The sequence below is a fragment of the Bos indicus x Bos taurus genome, chromosome 9 (assembly GCF_003369695.1).
Source record: "Bos indicus x Bos taurus breed Angus x Brahman F1 hybrid chromosome 9, Bos_hybrid_MaternalHap_v2.0, whole genome shotgun sequence".
Lineage (NCBI taxonomy): Eukaryota > Metazoa > Chordata > Mammalia > Artiodactyla > Bovidae > Bos > Bos indicus x Bos taurus.
In genome coordinates this window covers 32,566,174-32,587,125 of record NC_040084.1, presented here as the reverse complement: position 1 = coordinate 32,587,125, position 20,952 = coordinate 32,566,174, and the positions used below count along the sequence as shown (strand labels likewise).

General features: G+C 37.7%; 1 protein-coding gene across 3 annotated transcripts in view; it reads right to left on the bottom strand.

Annotated features, from left to right (window-relative positions):
• Positions 1 to 4,341: 4,341 nt before the first annotated feature.
• Positions 4,342 to 20,952, bottom strand: part of CEP85L (centrosomal protein 85 like) — a 147,866-nt gene continuing 131,255 nt past the window's right edge. For 2 of the 3 annotated variants that reach the window (XM_027551118.1, XM_027551119.1), the window contains 2 exons: positions 19,948 to 20,179; positions 4,342 to 8,847 (listed from right to left, as the gene is read on the bottom strand). In XM_027551118.1, coding sequence (XP_027406919.1) covers positions 8,684 to 8,847; positions 19,948 to 20,179 — 396 coding nt within the window. In that variant the 3' untranslated portion in view covers positions 4,342 to 8,683. The remainder of the gene's footprint in view (positions 8,848 to 19,947; positions 20,180 to 20,952) is intronic. The other variant, XM_027551120.1, reaches the window with a different exon arrangement.

The window sequence follows — 20,952 nt, the reverse complement described above, 5'->3', positions numbered from 1 at the left end:
ACCATGTTTATTGAATGTGAACCAGGTATAAACCACTATGAGGCATAGAAAGATAAGGAAAATATGGTTAGACATAATGCCATCTGAAATAAACTTTGAAGAGTATAAATGGGAGGAAATTCATTTTATATGAGAAAGAAGCATTGACTGAATTATTTGGTATTTTTTTTTTTAGCAGAGCTGAATGTCCACATTGATCAGTTTATGTGACCAATATATTTTGACCAGACTAGGGAAATAGAAAACTTAAAAAATAGGATGAAGAAAAAAAAAAAGCTTAAATGTCAAGGATTTCCTTAGACAATGAGAATCACTGAAGGTTTTTGAGAGCCTGATTAAAACTGCCATTTTGACGATTCAGAAGCAGATATGCAGGATATATTTTAAGGGGCAGGAACTTAGTGAAGTAAATATACTACTGAAATAGTTTAGGAAGGAAGGAACTTTTGTGTAGTGATAGCACTTCTTACAAGTGGAAGACCCAAGTCTAGAATAACTGCACCCTACATCATACAGCAAACAACTAGGACAGATCAGAAGGACGAAGGACAAAACCCCTGCAAACATGTTAACCAACAAGAAGGGATGGTGGAGTACCTGCTGTCAGGCTGGATTTGTCTAAAAACTGGTGGTCCAGAGGCTGAGACTCTGTACTCTCAGTGTAGGGGACCTGGGCTCGATCCCTGGTCAGGGAACTAGACCCCGCCTGCTGCAACTAGAAAGACTGAAGATCCTGTGTGCCACAACTAAGGCTGGTGTAGCCAAACAAATATATTTTTTTAAACACTGGTGGTTAAAATGTCTTATAAAGATTTCTGCTTCCAATAAATGCAAACTAAAATTCAGATCAACCCTCCCCACAAAGAATAATTAGAAAATTCTGGGGAAAATTCTAGTTGAAGGCATCAGAGAGGTAATGGTGCAGTAAAAAAAATATTACAGGTTCAAGATCCAGTACAAGGAAGAAACAAAAAAGTTTACCCTGGGATTTGGGGCTATTTTTCCTTTAGGAATATTTGCCATTTCTGGAAGAGGGAACACAAACAGAAACTGGACAGAGCTCTCCTTATACTTAGGGATCCAGGATATGGGTCAGCAAAACTCTACAAATAAATAATTTTGGTTTTGAGAGTCATATAGGCTCCTACAACCATTCAATTCTGCAATTTTAGCTCAGAAGTAGCTTAGGCAATAGGTAAACAAATGGACACGACTGTGTTCCAATGAAACTTTATTTCCAAAAACCAAGTGGTAGGCTAATTTGGCCTGTAGGTTATTGCTCACCTAATGGTTGGAATTGAAAGTGAAAATTGGACTCCACAGCTGTTTTAGGAAGGGAAGTGCTGGCAAGTGCCCTTTACTTTGAGTTGGGGTTTTGCTACATGAGCCAGATACAGTGGGGGGGGGGGGGGGGGGACTCTCCCAAGGGCTCAAACCCTTGCTCTAAATCAACTGAAGCCCTGAGTTAATTAGGTTGATTAGTGCCCCTAGCCCTACCAGAAGCAAATTTAAATCCTGTCTGGAGAAAGATAACATTATCTAGAGCCTTAAATATTTTCATATAAAATATTCAGCTCTGAAAAAAAAAAAAACAACACAGGTGAGAACAAAAGACTTTATTTTAAAAATGAAGAGAAACAACAGATAATAGAAACAAACTGAGGATACAGATAATGGGCTTTAAAATATTTATGCTTAATTTGCTTAAGAAATCAGTGAAAAAATCGATAATGTTGAAAGAAAACTAAACATTCTAAGGAAGAACCAAATGGAAGTTTTAGAACTGAAAAATACAAAACCTGATATTGGCCAACTCTACGGTTGGATTTCATAGATAATTAAATATAGCCAAAAGGAGACATAGTCAATTAGAAGACATATCACAAGAGAAGATTAAGAACGAAGGGAACAAGAGTAGTAAAGAACATAAGACACATAGTGGATAAAAGAGAAGATACACATAACTGGAGGCACAGTTATAGGGAAAAGAGGAAGCAGGACAAAAACAATATGCAGAGGAATATGACTGAGAAAGTTTTGAAAGTCATGAAGGATACCAAGTCACAGACATACACTACTTTAAGTAGAAGGGATGCTAGCTGTTACTATATGCTTCAATGACTATTCGCCAGACTTGTGCATATATATATACATAGATGGAACTGCATTCACTGTTTAAGCTGACATTTTGCTCCTCCTTTAAGACCTTGAATTTGTCCTTACAAAACCTCCACAGCTGGCTTAACGCCCAATGAGATTGTTATGCTCCAGGAACACTGGGGCTAGGAAACAACTGTGTCCAATCCTGTGGCTTGAACCCACAGAAGGGCAGAGAGAGGACAGTCACAGGAGAGATTAGCAAGAGGCCCAAGGGACGGAGGAAAATGGAACTTGCCTAAGTAGGGTTTATTATCACTTTACATGTCCCATTAAAAGCCCCACAGCCTCCAAGGATGACCTATGCTATAAAAACCATTTCTTTCCCCTTTGAAATCATTCTTCCTTCCTGGGGCTAACAACAGGTATTTGCACGTCTCTGGAGATTAGTATGTCCTACAGGCTTATTAAATGCAAAGTCTAATAAGACAACATGCATGCTCTCAAAGAGTTCCAAGTCTGATGAGCTCTTTATGCTGTTCAAAAACAATGGCATAAAAGATGAGTTTCAAGAAGGGTGAAACCAAGAGCTTCACATCAAGTGTGGAGACTCATGGAACACAGGTGGGAGCACGACAAAGGACAATGCTCGCCCCAGAGGGAAGAGAAACAAAAGTACCTCTGGTATACAGAGGAAGTCTGATACACCATCACATTGTTGTCTATGCAATGTTACTCCATCTTCCCCAAAGTATTAACATATATTCAATAATCAATCAAAACCTGAGGTTATGAAAGAATGCTGGTTTTCAACTCTAGATAGAGAACTCTTACTGACAGATCCTGGGCTATTTCCAGCTTTTGATTATTATGGATAAAATCACTGTGAACATTCATTTCCAAGTCTCTTTTTAGATGAATGTTTGTATTTATCTCAAGTAAACACCTAGACTGGAATTTCCAGGTCACAGAGTAGGGTAGGTGTATGTTTCATTAAAACTTCTATTATAAAGGAATCTACGGAGATTGTGAAGTGAGACTGTGTTTAAGTAAAAACAGGTGGCTGAAATGGAAAGCTGTTTTTTTCTTTTTGTGATCACACTGAATTTATCAGGGAGAGTTTTATTTGAACATTGAAGAAATCTTTGTCACAATTTCAGTCCTCAGATGGGAATCTCCACTAAATCAAGGAGACCATCTTAACTGACATGATGTTAGAGTGCTATTTATTTGTAAACAATTTGCTCTACTGGATCCACATGCCATCATTTTGCACCAACACTAAGAGGATATTTACTCCTTTCAAACTGAGTCCTTTGTATTTCTACACAGAAAGACTGGTTGGTTGGGAAACTGGCCTAAAAAGGAAGCTCAAAGTACTGGCAAAATCACTGGGATGAACCCCATCAAAAGTCTTTGCTGACTCCATTGAAACTTTATTTTTAAAAGCAGATCAAAATGATCATATGTTTTCTTATAAAGCAGAAGACTGTTCATTAATAACCTTGGAGATACTCAAGGACTTTAACTATTCTGGTTTTATTTCCAAGTCATTTGCTTACAACCTATGGGGTTTGTAATGCATGCTTCTTTTTCCTGTTAACTGAATTAGATGCCTCATTAAAAACTCTTGACAGCAATGCCAAGTTAACTGGACTAGAAACAGACGCTGCTAATCCAAATGTTAACCAGCAGGCAACATTAAGGCACATATGACTTAGAACAAGGACCCAGGCCATCAATCTGAGATGTTGAGGCCTCTGCGGAGCAATCTTTTAACAAGGTCTTATTTGTATATGTTTCAGTAAGGTTTTAATCTCTGATTAGAAGGGAGGAAATAAAAAAGATTTACCTTGCCAATCTTTCAGCAATATAAAAAACTGAAATCTGATTTTGTCTGTTGGAAAAGTAGAGAGAAGACTCTTCATTCAAATAAGAATTTTAGAAATTCAAAGTAGAGATACAATTCTATGAGCTGAAATGCATAGCCATGCCTTGCATTTATGCCATCAGAAAATCTCAGTGCCCTTTAAGGAAAAGGCCTGACAAAACGCTTTGCAATGACTGAAAAGAAACCCTCAGACAGACATAGGAGGCACAAGTGCCCCTGTTCTAGTAAGATTTTTTTCTTGCATAAAGAAAACTTTGAAAGAGTCAAGCCAGCATATTCTTGTCATTGAGAATTCAGAGTGTGAAATTTCAAATATATTTTTATATCAACATTAGGCACTTGGTAGACATAAATCTTTTATAAAAAATTTATTTCTGTTAATACAAATTCCAACATCAACAAACAATAGTCCAGTGGAAAAATACTTAGCCATTAACATTGAAAACTTTTTAAAATTTAATAAATAGAACTTTGGCATTCAAAATTCTAGCTGTAAACCCTATTTAAAAACAAAAACAAAAAACAACCCCTTTACAAAAAAAGAGGCAAGGATAATAATCAGAAGGCATAAGCCAACCAGTGGCTTCACATTCTTTTTACAATAACTGTATTTCAATTAAGTCATGACTATTGTATTTACACATGAGGTATTCTGGGCGGTTCAAAAACTGAACCTAGTTTATAAAAGCCACCAGTCATAGTGACTGATGGTATACTCTGCTGTGCTTTTAATGTAGCCACCTAGCACCTTACTACTTCTTGACATCACACCAATGTGATGCTGAATTTTATGTTTATGTATTTAAATAACTATACATATACATATATACACACATACACACAAATGACTACATTCCAAAGGAGTTTCCTGCTCACTAAACAGGGAAAAGGTTGGACTCCAAAGACGTATTATTTGATAACTCCCTTTATGTTTATTAAGGTATCTACCTAGTAACAAAAACTCCTCCTTGCTTTAAACGAAAATCCTTAATCAAGTCTATTTACAGAAGAACAAGGTGCAATAATCATCAACATTCTTACAGCTCATGTAAATAGAAATGAATGCTTACTGCAGGCAAAAAGGCACAAAAGGTTCTTCATGTATGCAGTTACAACAGTGTTGTTAATGACATTGATTTGAAACTACATTCTTAATATACTCAATGCTTCTTTTAAATAAGATAAAAATCCAAATATCCAAAACCTTTCCCTCTTCATGATTAAATGCAAGTTATTATTATACAGCAATTTCTAGCATGACATTTTGGGGTGAAGCTAGAAATTTTATGTTTTGTGAACACTGGAAAAAAAACTGTCAAAAATGGAAACAAAATGAATTAACTTTGGCTCTGAGACCTCTAGCTACTGGCAGTTTCAAATGACATTGTCTGAGTAAGCATGGTTATGAGAATTGCTTATTTCTGTAATTACGTATCTACAATGATACAAAGCTGCATAAGAGAATGCCAAAATCCAAAGATATGCCTGAGCTGAACTATGTGATGTAAAAATAGAGTCCAAGTTCTCAGCTACTGTATTATTCAATGAACTATTACTGATATTGAAAGAACATTCTCCTAATAAAGTAGTTCCTTTAAAAATGCCATCTAAGAGAATCCTATTAATAAGTCTTGAACTATGACAAAATTTATAATTTCATTAGTCATTCATTATTGTACATTATTGTGGAAATGTACAATATCCATTTTAGCAACACTTTCCAGCCCTTGAGATTGTCTCTAACGAGCTACTGAAAGAAGTCTAATTCAGCTTAATAAATTGTCATGATCAAAACAAATGTCACTAATAAAAATATGGTTAACATTGAATACTGACTCCTATTTCAAACACAAAAAGGGGCCACACTTATTGAAAAAAAAAACAGAAAGAAATAAACTCAGACAAGGCTTACCTAAGTCAATACTTAAGCAAATTTCAAATAGATTTACTTTAAAACTTAGGTTAATTTTCACCTCAGACAGATAATCACTGTAATAACTCCTAAGAATATCCTACTTCAAACTAGGACACGACACTACAGAGTTTCTACTTGTCCACCTTACCTAGTCTAACCATAAAATCTTTGTTTTTAAAGAGATATCATTATTCTTACTATTCTAACATAAAAGGTTGTCTTGGAGAAGGGAATTTTCTGAAAAATCAAAATTAAATACTAACAAATTAGACTGCTAATAGCTTTATTTCCCCCAAAATTCCCTCCAAGGCTGTCTGCTTATTATCTAGGACCCTTTACAAAACCCAGATTCCAAGAGATAAACAGTCTGTAATTCAAGGTTATACTTAAATTATTACATCTTAATTCTCCTTTTCATGGAGGGGAAACTGAAATATATCAGCAGTAGTTAGTTAATTTTCTGTTAGGTTAAAATTTTTTACCCCAAGATATGTAAATTAAGTCAAATTTTTTGAGTTTTCGAAAACTTACTTTTTAAAAATATAAATTATTTTATCACAACAAAAGCGGAAAACAAAGTATCTACAGTCAAAACAAATGACCAACAGTTTGTTTAAACAACACTAATGACCATAAAACTCCCAAACATATACATTCTAGTAAGAACCTAGTGATCCAAATCAGTGACTATTTGCCCATTATCACTATCATTTCAGAGTACCTTTATTTTCAAAATTGTGGAGGTTGAGGGTGGGGGGAGGGGACTCTATTCAAAGAGAATGTAAAAATGTGTGCTACACTTGTGGATTATCTATTAGATGCTAATTATCTACTTTACTATAAATGACCATTTTTACAGATATTAATTTTTACAAGGCAGAATTCTTTGTATCAGATTTTTGGTATATATTTACTACTCCTTGATTGTCTTAAACCACCAACATTCAAAAACAGATCAACATCTTAGAAAGCCAAATTTTTGCTACTGACCAAGTCCCTCCTTTTTAACTTAAGGACCGTGGGAAGCAGAATCCCTACAATGCACTGATTTCTTAGTGTTCAGATCCTAAGACATTAAATGGCAGGGAGGACTCAGGCACTGAACAGAAGGGAAGGCTGATGTCCTTACAATGTATTATAACTGATTGCTGAAATGTAACTATTGAATAACTGTTGAGAACTGTCTATAAGTCAAATTCTGAGCTGAATGTCTTCCTGGGTAGTTTCTTTGAAGGTCTATCCCAAATATGTTTTCACTGCTGAAATTATTCAGGAGCATATTTTTCTAGGAGCAGCCTTTATACCATTAAATATAAGTCTGGCAAGAAAACAGACATGTGATCTGCTCTTGCCCCAAACAATATTCTCCAGCTTGATTTTCATCCTTTGTTCCTTCTACCTACTGTTGTCTTGACCTAAATGAGACTTGGGGCTGTATCAAGAGATAAATCAAAACCAATGTGTAAAGGACATTGATTGCCACAACTAAGTACATTCAAAAGAATGTACTAAATGCTCTGAAGGTAATAAAATATAAACTCCTTCCGAGATACAACTAAAATAGGGAAATACTCATTTGGAAGTTTAAATGATTGCATGTCTACTAAAAAAATCAGTTGTATTTCATCGTGATATCTTATACCCTAGAAGAACAACTAACTGGGGCAAGTTTATATTCTATGAAGAACCCTGTTTTTAATGTACTTTACCTAATAAAAGGAATTTCAGTATCACTTAGGTTTAGATTTTGTTCTATGCTAGTGATAATTCAGATATAAAGAATACAGGTTGATTTTTTCTTAAAGTGGTTTCAACTTCAAAACAGATACAAAACTGTTGAAAATGTAAACACTGGAGATTTGGATAAACGAGTTATTGTTCCAGAGTCATTTTGTTCATTTTACAATAATGATCTGAGGCCTTAGGTTTGCATTAATTGTATATGGCTTTGTTTACACTGATATATATATATATATATATATAATCTATAAATAAAAATTGTAAATAGTAAGGGACATGTTAAAATTAATTCCGATTATGTTAAATCACCTTGTAATACATAAATTATAATGCTAATGGGATTAACCATCACATCGGTATTTCACACCTCTTACAGGATTCACAATCACTCTGGAAAAATCACTGACCTGTCTACAGTACGAAAATCAACCCAACCCCACAACCTCACCATCTCAGCACAGTGATCGTTCAAAACACAAAAGGTTTTGCTGCTGTACTGCTGTTACAACACTTGCCTGGTGGGAACTCTTGCTGAGCCAACCTTGAAAACCCCAAGTACAACACAAGCTTCTCCATGAAGAAAAAAAAGAAGCACAAGAATATAGTGTGTGCCTTTCTCAGAAGCTCTGCTTTGATCTTAGAAATCCTTACAATTTTGTAAATAAGTACACATGCATGCACACACACACACACACACACAATTATGTGATTAAAAGAAATTCTATCCCTTTATCTGAAGGGCACTCTTCACAGCTTGGTCCTACAGTCAGTAGTTTGAGAATACAGATTTTTTTTTTTCTTATACATTTTATCATATTTTTCAAATGGCAATTTAATTTTTTTTGCCTGATTAGATAAGCCCCTTCAAAACTTTCTCACATCCCAATTCTTCTGCGACAGAACAAATCCACAGAAAAAAACCTACGCAGCAAGACACATGTCACTTGCAACTTTCTATCATGGCTCCTGGAGAGAAACATGAAGAACTGAACACAGCAGCACTTTGCAACGGGTCATTGTTGCTGTGGGCCCAACACCGGTCACTGGGTAACGCAGTTGTCTCCCATGTCCTGAGCATAGCGGTCCGATATTGCGGTCCGTAGTTCATCTATGTCCCTCCGTAACTGGCATACATCTGACAGTTTTTTAGTGAGTGCTTCTGGGCTGTGGTCATTCTCAGTTTCTTCAGCTGAACAGTTCATTGCTGTGGATATAGAACATGGAGAAAATGTCACATTTTTTGGTAACAAAGGCATTTTAGGATTTTCAGCCTAATTATCATTGGAAATATAATGCTATACACTCAATACAGGTCAAGCTCAGGTTTAAATTTTGCACTACAGTAAATGGATCTTATCTATTTGGTCCTTTTAAAATTTTGCTAGTGAAAATGCATAAATTCATACAGTGATACGCACAAATTCAACAGGTTTAATGGATGACAATATTCCCAGAGTAAAAAGGAACATGCTAATAGCTCTCTTCAAACCCAACTAGAGACAAAAATCTGAAAATCTTTTGGGTGGTAAGGGGCACTATCTTATATTTTTACAGACTGCAAAGTAAGAAGAATTGAGTGTGTGTGTGTGTGTGTGTGTGTGTGTGTGTATGCTGGGATTCTAAACATTTGAATTCCAAATGATTGAATCAAGCTGAGAGCCAACTGCCCAATGGCTAAATCACTGAGGGTAAGGGCTGAGTTCAGAATCAGGTAACATATTATTTTAACAAATACTAATTTAACTGTTTTATTGTTCATGATCCATGATCTAGACATTGTACTGAGTGCTGAGGTCAGCAAAATAATGCACCTGGTGGCTTATTCTTAATGATTTACATACATTCCATAAACAAGCAAATTCAGTCAGGTGTCCTAGGTAACCGCCCACGACACAAAGGCTACAGCAACATAAGGAAGAGAACAGGGTGGCCTAACTGGAGAGGGGACAGGTTCTCTGAAGAGGCCAAGGAAGCAGAATGAACACAGGTATACAGAAACAGAAAACAGAACAGTCTGATATAAATTGAGAAACATCAAGAAAATCAGTACCAGCTCTAAAATGGTTGAGCATAAATGGTTGAGACAGAGGAATGTCAAGAAACGAGACTAGAGAGGCAGGTGGGAACTACCTTTATGTCTGTTCTAAGGGGTGTCTGAGGAAATCTGAAGTGAAGTCACTCAGTCGTGTCCGACTCTTTGTGACCCTGTGGACTGTAGCCCACTAGGTTCCTCTGTCCATGGGATTTTCCAGGCAAGAGTACTGGAGTGGGTTGCCACTTCCTTCTCCAGGGGATCTTCCCAACCCAGGGATCGAACCCAGGTCTCCTGCATTGCAGGCAGATGCTTTAACCTCTGAGCCACCAGGGAAGCCCCAAGTGAAAGTGAAGTCGCTCAGTCGTGTCCGACTCTTTGAGACCCCATGGACTGTAGCCTACCAGGCTCCTCTGTCCATGGGATTTTCCAGGCAATAGTACTGGAGTAGATTGCCATTTCCTTCTCCAGGGGATCTTCTGGACCCAGGGATCGAACCTGGGTCTCCCACATTGTAGACAGACGTTTAACTGTCTGAGCCACCAGGGAAGTCCCCTAGTATTGCCTCTGATTTCCCCAGAGAAAATGTGAACTACGGGTTAAATGATGGCTCTGGCAGCAACATAAAAGATGGTTCGGGGGCTCTCCAGGACCTGAAGGTTCTTTGGAAGGAGAGCGTGAGTGAGGGAGCAGGTGAGCTCCTACGAGGTGTGGGTGTAGGGAGAGAGAGAGGGAAGGCAGCGGTGGCAGCAGCAGTGCGGGGGAACAGCAGATTCTGACCAGAGCCACACCAAGGGGAGCTTGCGGTTGCGACTTGCCGCCCTAGGCACTCTCCCAAGTCCGGCCTGCTTGGCGAGGACTTCTGTCTCCTGGCCCAACCTTGTCAAGCAAGCTGGGATCTACGAATGGAAAGGTGACCAAGCCCAAAGAGGAGAAAGATGCTTCTAAGGAGATTAAGCCCTGAGCCTTTGGAATGGGAGCACTGACTCCAAGACCCCAGACTTCCAGAGGACTAACCCTGGGAGTATCAAACAGTGAGAACACACACAAAGGAAACCACTTGAATACAAGACCTGGCATCACCCAACCACCAATAGCACCCTGTGCAGGACGCCTCATCTAAACAACAAACAAAACAAAAACACAAACCCAATCAGCAGCAGACAGGATTACCACCTCACTCAGCCTTGCCCAGCAGAGGAAAAACAAACAAACAAAAACGCATACAAATCTCACCCTATACGAAGCTTACACTAACCACTGGACCAACCTTAGGAGGGCAGAAACCAAAAGAAAGAAAGAATTCAACTTTGAAGCCTGGGAAAAGGAGACCTCAAATACACTAAGTTAAAAAAAAAGTGAAAAGGCAGAGAAATACTACACAAATGAAGAAACAAACTAGAAACACAGAAGTCCAAAGAAATGAAGAGGAAATAGGCAAACTACCTGAAAAAGAATTCAGAATGATAGTAAAGATGATCAAAAACCTTGAAAACAAGATGGAGAAAATGCAACAAGAATCAATTAACCAAGACCTAGGAGAATTAAAGAATAAACATCCAGAGAAAAACAACACAATTACTGAAATTAAAAATACTCTAGAAGGAATCAGTAGCAGAATATCTGAAGCAGAAGAACGAATCAGTGAGCTGGAAGATAAAATGGTGGAAATAACATCTAAAGAGCAGAAGAAAATAAAAAGAATGAAAAGAACCGAGGACAGTCTCAGAGACCTCTGGGACAATATCAAAAGCACCAACATTCAAATTATAGGTATTGAGAAGAAGAAGAGAATAAGAAAGGGTATGAGAAAACTTTTGAAGAGATTATACTTGAAAATTTCCCCAACACGGAAAAGGAAATAGTCATACAAGTTCAAGAGGCACAAAGAGTCCCATACAGGATAAACCCAAGGAGAAACACGCCAAGACGCATACTAATCAAACTAACACAGACTAAACACAAAGAAAGAATATTAGAAGCAGCAAGGGAGAAGCAACAAGTAAAATACAAGGGAAAAGCCATATGCTTAACAGCTGATCTTTCAGCAGAAACTCTGCAAGCCAGAAGGGAATGGCAGGCATATTTAAAGTACTAAAAGGCAAAGACTAACAACCAAGATTATAGTACCCAGCTAGGATCTCATTCAAAATTGATGGACAAATAAAATGCTTTTCAGACAAGCAAAAGTTAAGAGAATTCAGTACCACCAAACCAGCTTTACAACAAATGTTAAAAGGACTTATATAGTCAAGAAATACAAGAAAAGAAAAAAGATCTATAAAGTCAACCCCAAACAATTAAGAAAATGGCAATAGGAACATGTATATCAATAATTACTTTAAATGTAAATGGATTAAATGCTCCAACCAAAAGACACAGACTGGCTGAATAGATACAAAAACAAGACCCATATATATGCCGTCTACAACAAACCTACTTCGGACCTAAAGACATATAGACTGAAAGTGAGAGGATAGAAAAATATATTCCATACAAATGGGGAGCAAAAGAAAGCTGAAGTAGCAATCCTCGTATCAGACACAATAGATTTTACAATAAAGACGGTTACAAGAGATAAGGAAAGACACTACATAATGATCAAGGGATCAAGCCAAGAGGAAGACATAACAATTGCAAATATCTATGCACCCAACATAGGAGCACCTCAATACATAAGACAAACACTAACAGACATAAAAGGAGAAACTGACAGTAACACAGTAATAGCAGGAGACTTTAACATCCCACTCACACCAATGGACAGATCATCAAAACAGAAAATTAATAAGGAAGCACAAGTCTAAAGTGATACATTAGATGAGATGGATCTCAATATCTTCAGGACATTCCATCCAAATGCAGAAGAATACACCTTCTTCTCAAGTGCACATGGAACATTCAGCAGGATAGACCACATCTTGGGTCACAAATCAAACCTTAGTAAATTAAAGAAAACTGAAATTGTATCAAGCATCTTCTCTGACCACAATGCTATGAGACTAGATATCAATTACAAGAAAAAAACACTGTAAGAAACACAAATACATGGAGATTAAACAGTGTGTTTCTAAACCAACAGGTTACTGAAGAAATCAAAAGGGAAATAAAAACATTTCTAGAAACAAATGACAATGAAAACATGACAACTCAAAACCTATGGGATGCAGCAAAAGCAGTTCTAAGAGAAGTTTATAGCAATACAATCCTACCTCAAGAAACACATCAAACAGACAACCTAACTTTATACCTAAAACTGGAAAAAAAAAAAAAAAACCCAAAATTAGTAGAAGAAATCATAAAGATCCAACCAGAAATAAATGAAGAAGAAATGAAAGAAACAATAGTAAAGATTAATAAAACTAAAAGCTAGTTCTTTGAGAAAATAAACAAAATTGACAAGCCTTCAGCCAGACTCATCAAGAAAAAAAGAGAAGACTGAACCAGGAAGAAATAGAAATTATGAACAACCCAATTACAACCACTGAAACTGAAGCTGTGAACAAAAATCTCCCCAAAAAACAAAAGCCCAGGATCAGACAGCTTCACAGGAGAATTCTATCAAACATTTAGAGAAGAGGTAATGACTATCCTTCTAAAACTCTTTCATAAAATTGCAGAGGAAGGAACACTTCCAAACTCTTTCTACGAGGCCACCATCACCCTAATACCAAAACCAGACAAAGACAACACACAAAAAAGAAAACTACAGTCCAGTATCACTGATGAACATAGATGTAAAAATCCTCAACAAAATTTTAGCAAAGAGAATTCAGCAACACATCAAAAGCTCATACACCATGATCAAGTTGGGTTTATTCCAGGAATGCAAGGATTCTTCAGTATATGCAAATCAATCAATGTGATACACCATATTAACAAATTGAAAGATAAAAACCATATGATCATCTCAATAGATGCAGAAAAAGCCTTTGACAAAGTTCAGCACCCATTTATGATTAAAACTCTTCAAAAAATGGGCATGTAAGGAAACTACCTCAACATAGTAAAGGCCATTTTTGATAAGCCTACAGCAAACATTACTCTCAATAGTGAAAAACTGAAAGCATTCCCCCTAAGACAGGAACAAGACAAGGGTGCCCACTTTCTCCACTGTTGTTCAACATAGTTCTGAAAGTCCTAGCTAGAGCAATCAGAGAAGAAAAAGAAATACAAGGAATCCATATCAGAAAAGAAGAAGTAAAGCTCTCACTGTTTGCAGATGACATGATACTGTACCTAGTAAACCCTAAAGATAGTATCAGAAAATTACTTGAGCTAATCAGTGAATTTAGCAAAGTTGCAGAATACAAAATCAATACACAGAAATCACTTGCATTTCTATATACTAACAATGAAAAATCAGAAAGAGAAATGAAGGAATCAATCCCATTCACCATTGCAACAAAGAGAATTAAATATTTAGGAATAAACTTACCTAAGGGGACAAAAGAACTGTACACAGAAAATTATAAGACACTAATGAAAGAAATCAAAGATGACATATACAGATAGAGAGATATTCCATGTTCCTGGGTAGGAAGAATCAATATTGTGAAAATGACTATACTACCAAATGCAATCTACCGATTCAATGTGATCCCTATCAAATTACCAATGGCATTTTTCACAGAACTAGAACAAAAAATTTCATAGTTCATACAGAAACACAAAAGACTCAAATAGCCAAAGCAGTCTCGAGAATGGAACTGGAGGAAGCAAGCTTCCTGACTTCAGATTATACTACAAAGCTACAGTCATAAAGACAGTATGGTACTGGCACAAAAACAGAAATATAGACCAATGGAAAAAAAAAGAAAGCCCAGAAATAAACCCATGCACCTATGGGTACCTTATTTTTGACAAAGGAGGCAAGAATATACAATGGAGCCAAGACAGCCTCTTCAATAAATGGTGCTGGGAAAACTGGACACCTACATGTCAAAGAATGAAATTAGAACACTTCCTAACACCAGACACAAAGATAAACTCAAAATGGATTAAACACATAAATGTAAAACCAGAAACTATAAAACTCTTAGAGGAAAACATAGGTAGAACACTCAGTGACAAATCAAGCAAGATCCTCTGTGACCCACCTCCTAGAGTAATGGAAATAAAAACAATAGTAAACAAGTGGGACCTGATTAAACTTAAAAGCTTTTGCACAGCAAAGGAAACTATAAGCAAAGTGAAAAGACAACCCTCAGAATGGGAGATAATAACAGCAAATGAAACAACTGACAAAGGGTTAATTTCCAAACTATACAAGCAGCTCATACAACTCAATGCCAGAAAATCAAACAACCCAATTAAAAAGTGGGCAAAAGACATAAACAGACATTTCTCCAAAGAAGACATACAGATGGCTAACAAACACATGAAAAGATGCTCAACATTGCTAATTATTAGAGAAATGCAAATCAAAACCACAATGAGATATCACCTCACACTGGTCAGAATGGCCATCATCAAAAAGTCTACACACAATAAATGCTGGAGAAGGTGTGGAGAAAAGGGAATGCTCCTGCACTGTTGGTGGGAATGTAAATACAGCCACTTTGGAAGACGATATGGAGATTCCTTAAAAAACCAGGAATAAAACCACCATATGACCCAGCAATCCCACTCCTAGGTATATACCCTGAGGAAGTCAGGGTTGAAAAAGACACATGTATCCCACTGTTCATGGGAAATGGATGGGGAAACAGTGGAAACAGTGTCAGACTTTATTTTTTTGGGCTCCAAAATCACTGCAGATGGTGATTGCAGCCATGAAATTAAAAGACGCTTACTCCTTGGAAGAAAAGTTATGACCAACCTAGATAGCATATTGAAAAGTAGAGACATTACTTTGCCAACAAAGGTCTGTCTAGTCAAGGCTATGGTTTTTCCTGTGGTCATGTATGGATGTAAGAGTTGGACTGTGAAGAAAGCTGAGCGCCAAAGAATTGATGTTTTTGAACTGTGGTGTTGGAGAAGACTCTTGAGAGTCCCTTGGATGCAAGGAGATCCAACCAGTCCATTCTGAAGGAGATCAGTCCTGGGATTTCTTTGGAGGGAATGATACTAAAGCTGAAACTCCGGTACTTTGGGCACCTCATGCGAAGAGTTGACTCATTAGAGAAGACTCTGATGCTGGGAGGGATTGGGGGCAAGAGGAGAAGGGGACGACAGAGGATGAGATGGCTGGATGGCATCACTGACTCGATGGACGGGAGTATCAGTGAACTCTGGGAGTTGGTGATGGACAGGGAGGCCTGGCGTGCTGCGATTCATGGGGTCGCAAAGAGTCGGACACGACTGAGCAACTGAACTGAACTGAACTGACCCCATTGTTCATTGCAGCACTATTTACAATAGCTAGAATATGGAAGTAACCTAGATGTCCACTGACAGATGAATGGATAAAGAAGTTGTGGTCCATATACACAATAGAATATTACTCAGCCATAAAAAGGAACACATTTGAGTCAGTTTTGGTGAGGTGGATGAACCTAGAACCTATTATACAGAGTGAAGTGAGTCAGAAAGAGAAAGATAAATATCATATTCTAATGCATATATACAGAATATAGAAAAATGGTATTGAAGAATTTATTTACAGGGCAGCAATGGAGAAACAGACATAGAAAACAGACTTATGGACATGGGAAGGGGGAGGAAAGAGTGAGATGTATGGAAAGAGTAACATGGAAACTTACATTACTGTATGTAAAATAGATAGCCAATGGAAATTTGCTATATGACTCAGGAAACTCAAACAGAGGCTCTGTATCAATCTAGAGGGATGGGATGGGGCAGGAGATGAGAGGGAGGTTCAAAAGGGATGGGTTATATGTGTACCTATGGTTGATTCACGTTGAGGTTTGACAGAAAACAATAAAATTCTGTAAAGCAATTATCATTCAATAAAAAAAATTAAAAAGAAAATTAAAAAAGAAGATGGATTAGGGATGGTGGGGTGGGGCACAACGGTTGACAAAGAAACCAGTCCAGATGAAGGACTATTAAAGCTTGAATTAAGGCAAGAGTGCAATGGAGATGTGGCAGCAGGAATAAATGTTACAAGTAGGAAGGGGCTCACAGACATGATCAAGTCTGATTACCAGGCAGCTTGGGAAGGGGCCCAGGGATTAGGCAAAGGACACAGATGGGCGAACGAGAGGGTGGAGAGTAAAATCTGGGTTGGGTTGATAGCTGGATAGTGGTTCTACTCACTCAGAGGAGGAACAGGTTTAGGGAGGGAAGAAAAGTAGGTTCTGTTTCAGACATATTGAGTCTGCGATACCTATGAAACCGCTGGTTCTAACGTACAGGTGAATAAAGTCAGGAGCTGAAAGGGGATGAATGTCTAGGCAGGGTGAGAGATAAATATCTTTATGGGTCAAAGGTACAGGGAAAACAGAAAACAAGTGGGTATGTACAAGATTACTTGGAAAAAGTAAACAACAACAAAAGTTTCCAGGAGGCCTGCCAGTATTTAAGTGGTAGAGAATTTCACAGATTGAGGCTGAGCAGTCATAAAGGTAGAAGCAGAACCTAGAGAATGATGTCATGGAAACCATGGAAGCAGAGCTTTATCAAGGGTGAGGTGAACAGTGTCAGCAGACAGTTGATGGGGTGATGAGACAAGGATCAGAAAAACCTCCATTGTTTTTGAGAAATTAGCTGGTTGGTCAAATTTTCACAAGGCCAGACTATAAGGTAAGGACTCGGGTTAAACCCTAACAGAATGGAAGGAGTATACATGGTGCCAAGATTGCTGAATCTCCCTTTTACTCATGTTAGGGTTGCTCTCTTACCCTATCACTGCAAAAGTTAATAAACGCTATATAAACAGCACAAAGGTAGAAGGTTACAAAATAACCCAAAGGATGGCCAGCCTTTGGTGGAGAAATGGTGGAGAAAATGAGTCTTTTGTGTGTAAGCTTTTATTTCTTGCTCCAAGAGATGACTGCTAACTTCCAACACCCCATGATCACCTGTCAAACTTCTCCTCCTTTGAGATTCAAGCTAAACACCCCCATGGAGGCTTCACAGCCCCTCCCAGGTAGATTTCACTGGTTTTTCCCCCTCTGTGCTCCCACTGTCCTCTGATCACGTTTCAATTATAGCACTTATTTCAATGCTCTAATATTGTGGTTAATGTGTGAGCAGGAACTGTGTTCAATTTATGTGCATTATCAGCACTTCAGTGCTTGGACTACAGAAGGCATTTGATTAATGCTTACTGAGTGACTGAATATAACATTATAAAGTGTTTTAAAAACCAACTAACTGAATAAAAAAATGGGCAGAAGACCTAAACAAGTAATTCTCCAGAGAAGACATACAGATGGCCAATAGGAACATGAAAATATGCTTAAATGTTGCTAATTATCAAAGAAATGCAAATCAAAACTATAGTGAGGTACTATCCCACACCAGTCAGAATGGTCATCACTAAAAAGCCCACCAACAATAAATGGGGGTGGAGGAAGGGGAACTCTCCTACATTGCTGGTGGGAGTATAAATTGTGCAACCACAATGTAAAACCTTATGGAGGGTCCTCAAAAAACTAAATACAGAACTGCCATGAAAAGAATAAAATGACATCATTTGTGGCGACACAGATGGACCTAGCAATTATCATACTATACGAAGTAAGGACGATTAAGACAAATACCATATGGTATCCATATGTGGAATTTAGATTCCATAAGTGGAATCTAAAATACAACACAAATGAATTTATTTAAAAAACAGAAACAGACTCACAGACATAGAAGACAAACATCATTACCAGAGAGGAAAAGGGGAGAGGGATAAAGGAGGAGCATGGGCTTCCCTGGTGGCTCAGATGGTAAAGAATCTGCCTGCCATGCGGGAGACTCAGGTTTGATCCCCGGGTTGGGAAGATCCCCTGGAGAAGGGAATGGCTACCGACTCCAGTATTCTTGCCTGGAGAATTCCACGGACAGAGGAGCCAGAGCAGCCTGGCAGGCTACAGTCTGTGGGATCACAGAGAGTCAGACACAACTGAGCGACTAACACTTTCACTTTCTTTCATGGGATTAACAGATACAAACTACTATATGTAAACACAACAAGGTCCTACTCCATAACACAGGAACTATATTTGGTTCCTTATAATAACCTACAATGAAATATATATTTTATATGTATAACTGAATCTCTTTGTTGTACACCAGAAACTAACATACAACCCCGTAAATCAACTATACTTCAAATTTCTTTCAAAGTGCTTCTATATACTCACACTCATATATGTGTTCTTACATTCATGGAAAAGAAACTTCTGCTGACATCTCTGAGTACAGTTACACGATCAGGAGTATTATTTGGTTCGCCAAAATAACTATTATGATACAAGACTGTAGAATCTCTTTGATGAAACTGGAAATAAAACTAGTCTCCACTCAGTCACATAGTAATCATATTATTAAGCAATTAACTCAATACAGCATGTTGGTATAGAAACATTATGGTCTTATTCCACTCATTTCTCCTTACTGAAGTCTATTTCCTCTATATTAAAAAGAGACCAACATATTAATATTATAATGATTTTGGGCCCTTATGTAAGTTGAGTGTTCCAGAAAAAGCAGCAGAGAAGGGACCAGACCCTAGGATAGTACTGAGGCAGCTCTCACCATCAGGGTGCAGGAGGGAAGAATGAGGCAGAACGGGTGGGTGTCACATGGAAAGGGACAAAGCCAGCAGGTGCACATCGCAAGGACAACAGAGCTCCAGGCACGAAAACTGGCTCATGTGGCAGCATCGGCACCTACATTAAACAGCTGCCGCAGAACATACACAGGAAAGCGTCTAAGTATTTTCTCTCAGATATTTTACCAGCGGACTGATGGATGGGTCATTAATTTAATACAATCGCCACATGAAAGCAAAGAGAATCATCACTTTTAGGAAAGTAATCAGAAAATCACACTGAACTACCATTCTGGTCACGTATGGAATTCTGCACAGGCAACATCTCCTAACTCATCCATATATGTGGATTTATAGGCATTCTTCCGAGTAGCAGTCCATATCAACCATGACCCTCCTCATTTTTATAAATCCAATGAGGCAAGTTCTAGCTATTAAGCAGTAACGGGTATTCAGAGCCACAGACTGATTCAGAAATTTATAAATCTAAATAGGAAGGGAGATAAAAATAAATAGGGAAAAGACAGACGTTTCTAATTCAAGAAGATATGTTTCTAATTGTTAGGCAATACAGTTAGGACAAGTCATTAGCCACTTACATCTGATTCCCAGTAATAAAGAAAGATTAGGCTCCTTGCCCTGAGCACGCTGATTAAGAATACTACACAATGCCTTCAAGTCAAGCAAACAATAGGACATTTCCTTGAACAGCTGATCAATCACACTCAAATCAAAGAGTGGCCTTTTGCAAAGAACGGTCTGCTGCCTGGACTGTTCTGCTTCCTGGCCCTGATCCAATAAAGAGCAGGTCTCTTCTGTTTGTCTTTGGTTCTGCATTGGATAAAGAAAACAAAAATCAGGCTGTCAGAACAGAGGAAAGGTACTCAAAAGCCATAAAGGTTGACATTCTCCCACCCAAGTCTATAAACTAAACAGTGAAGTCATATTACATGCACAGTAACCAGACTTAACTGCATATATGCAGTAAGAAAAATAAAAAAGGAGAGAAAAAGAATTCAATACTGGAAAGGGTTTCTCTGTGCCATCTGATGTCCGAGGGTGAATCTGAGAGACGAAACATAAATTCCAACAGACTAAGTTTCTAGGGAGTCTCCCAAGGTCTCATATTAAAAGTACCTTGGTTGTTATGTAATTTGCTATGAGATTTATCCCCAGAATAGAAAGAACTGCAAAGAAAATTGAAACCTCATCCTGTAGTTTTATTGTTAGCAGCAACACTGATTTACCTAATCTGAAACTATTTTTTGTACATTGAGAAAAAAGTATATATGTTACGGTGTTGATAGGAACCAAATTTTTCAGTATAAGAGGAAAAGAAAAGTATAAAATCAAAGATGAAGAAAAAAGCCCAAGCAACTCTCAATTGTTAAATCTGAATTAGAAGTATCAGTATGAGCTCATGATTTATTATGCTCAGAAAAAGTGACACTCACTTACTCCCCAAATTACCACCATTTATTCCTCATCCTGAAAATTACTAATTAAAGGTAAGTTTGACTAACTTTCCAGGTGGTATTGGAAATTTCAGAAAAGCCAAATAGCCTGGGTTAATGAGGAAAATAAATTTTTTTTATAGAAGAATG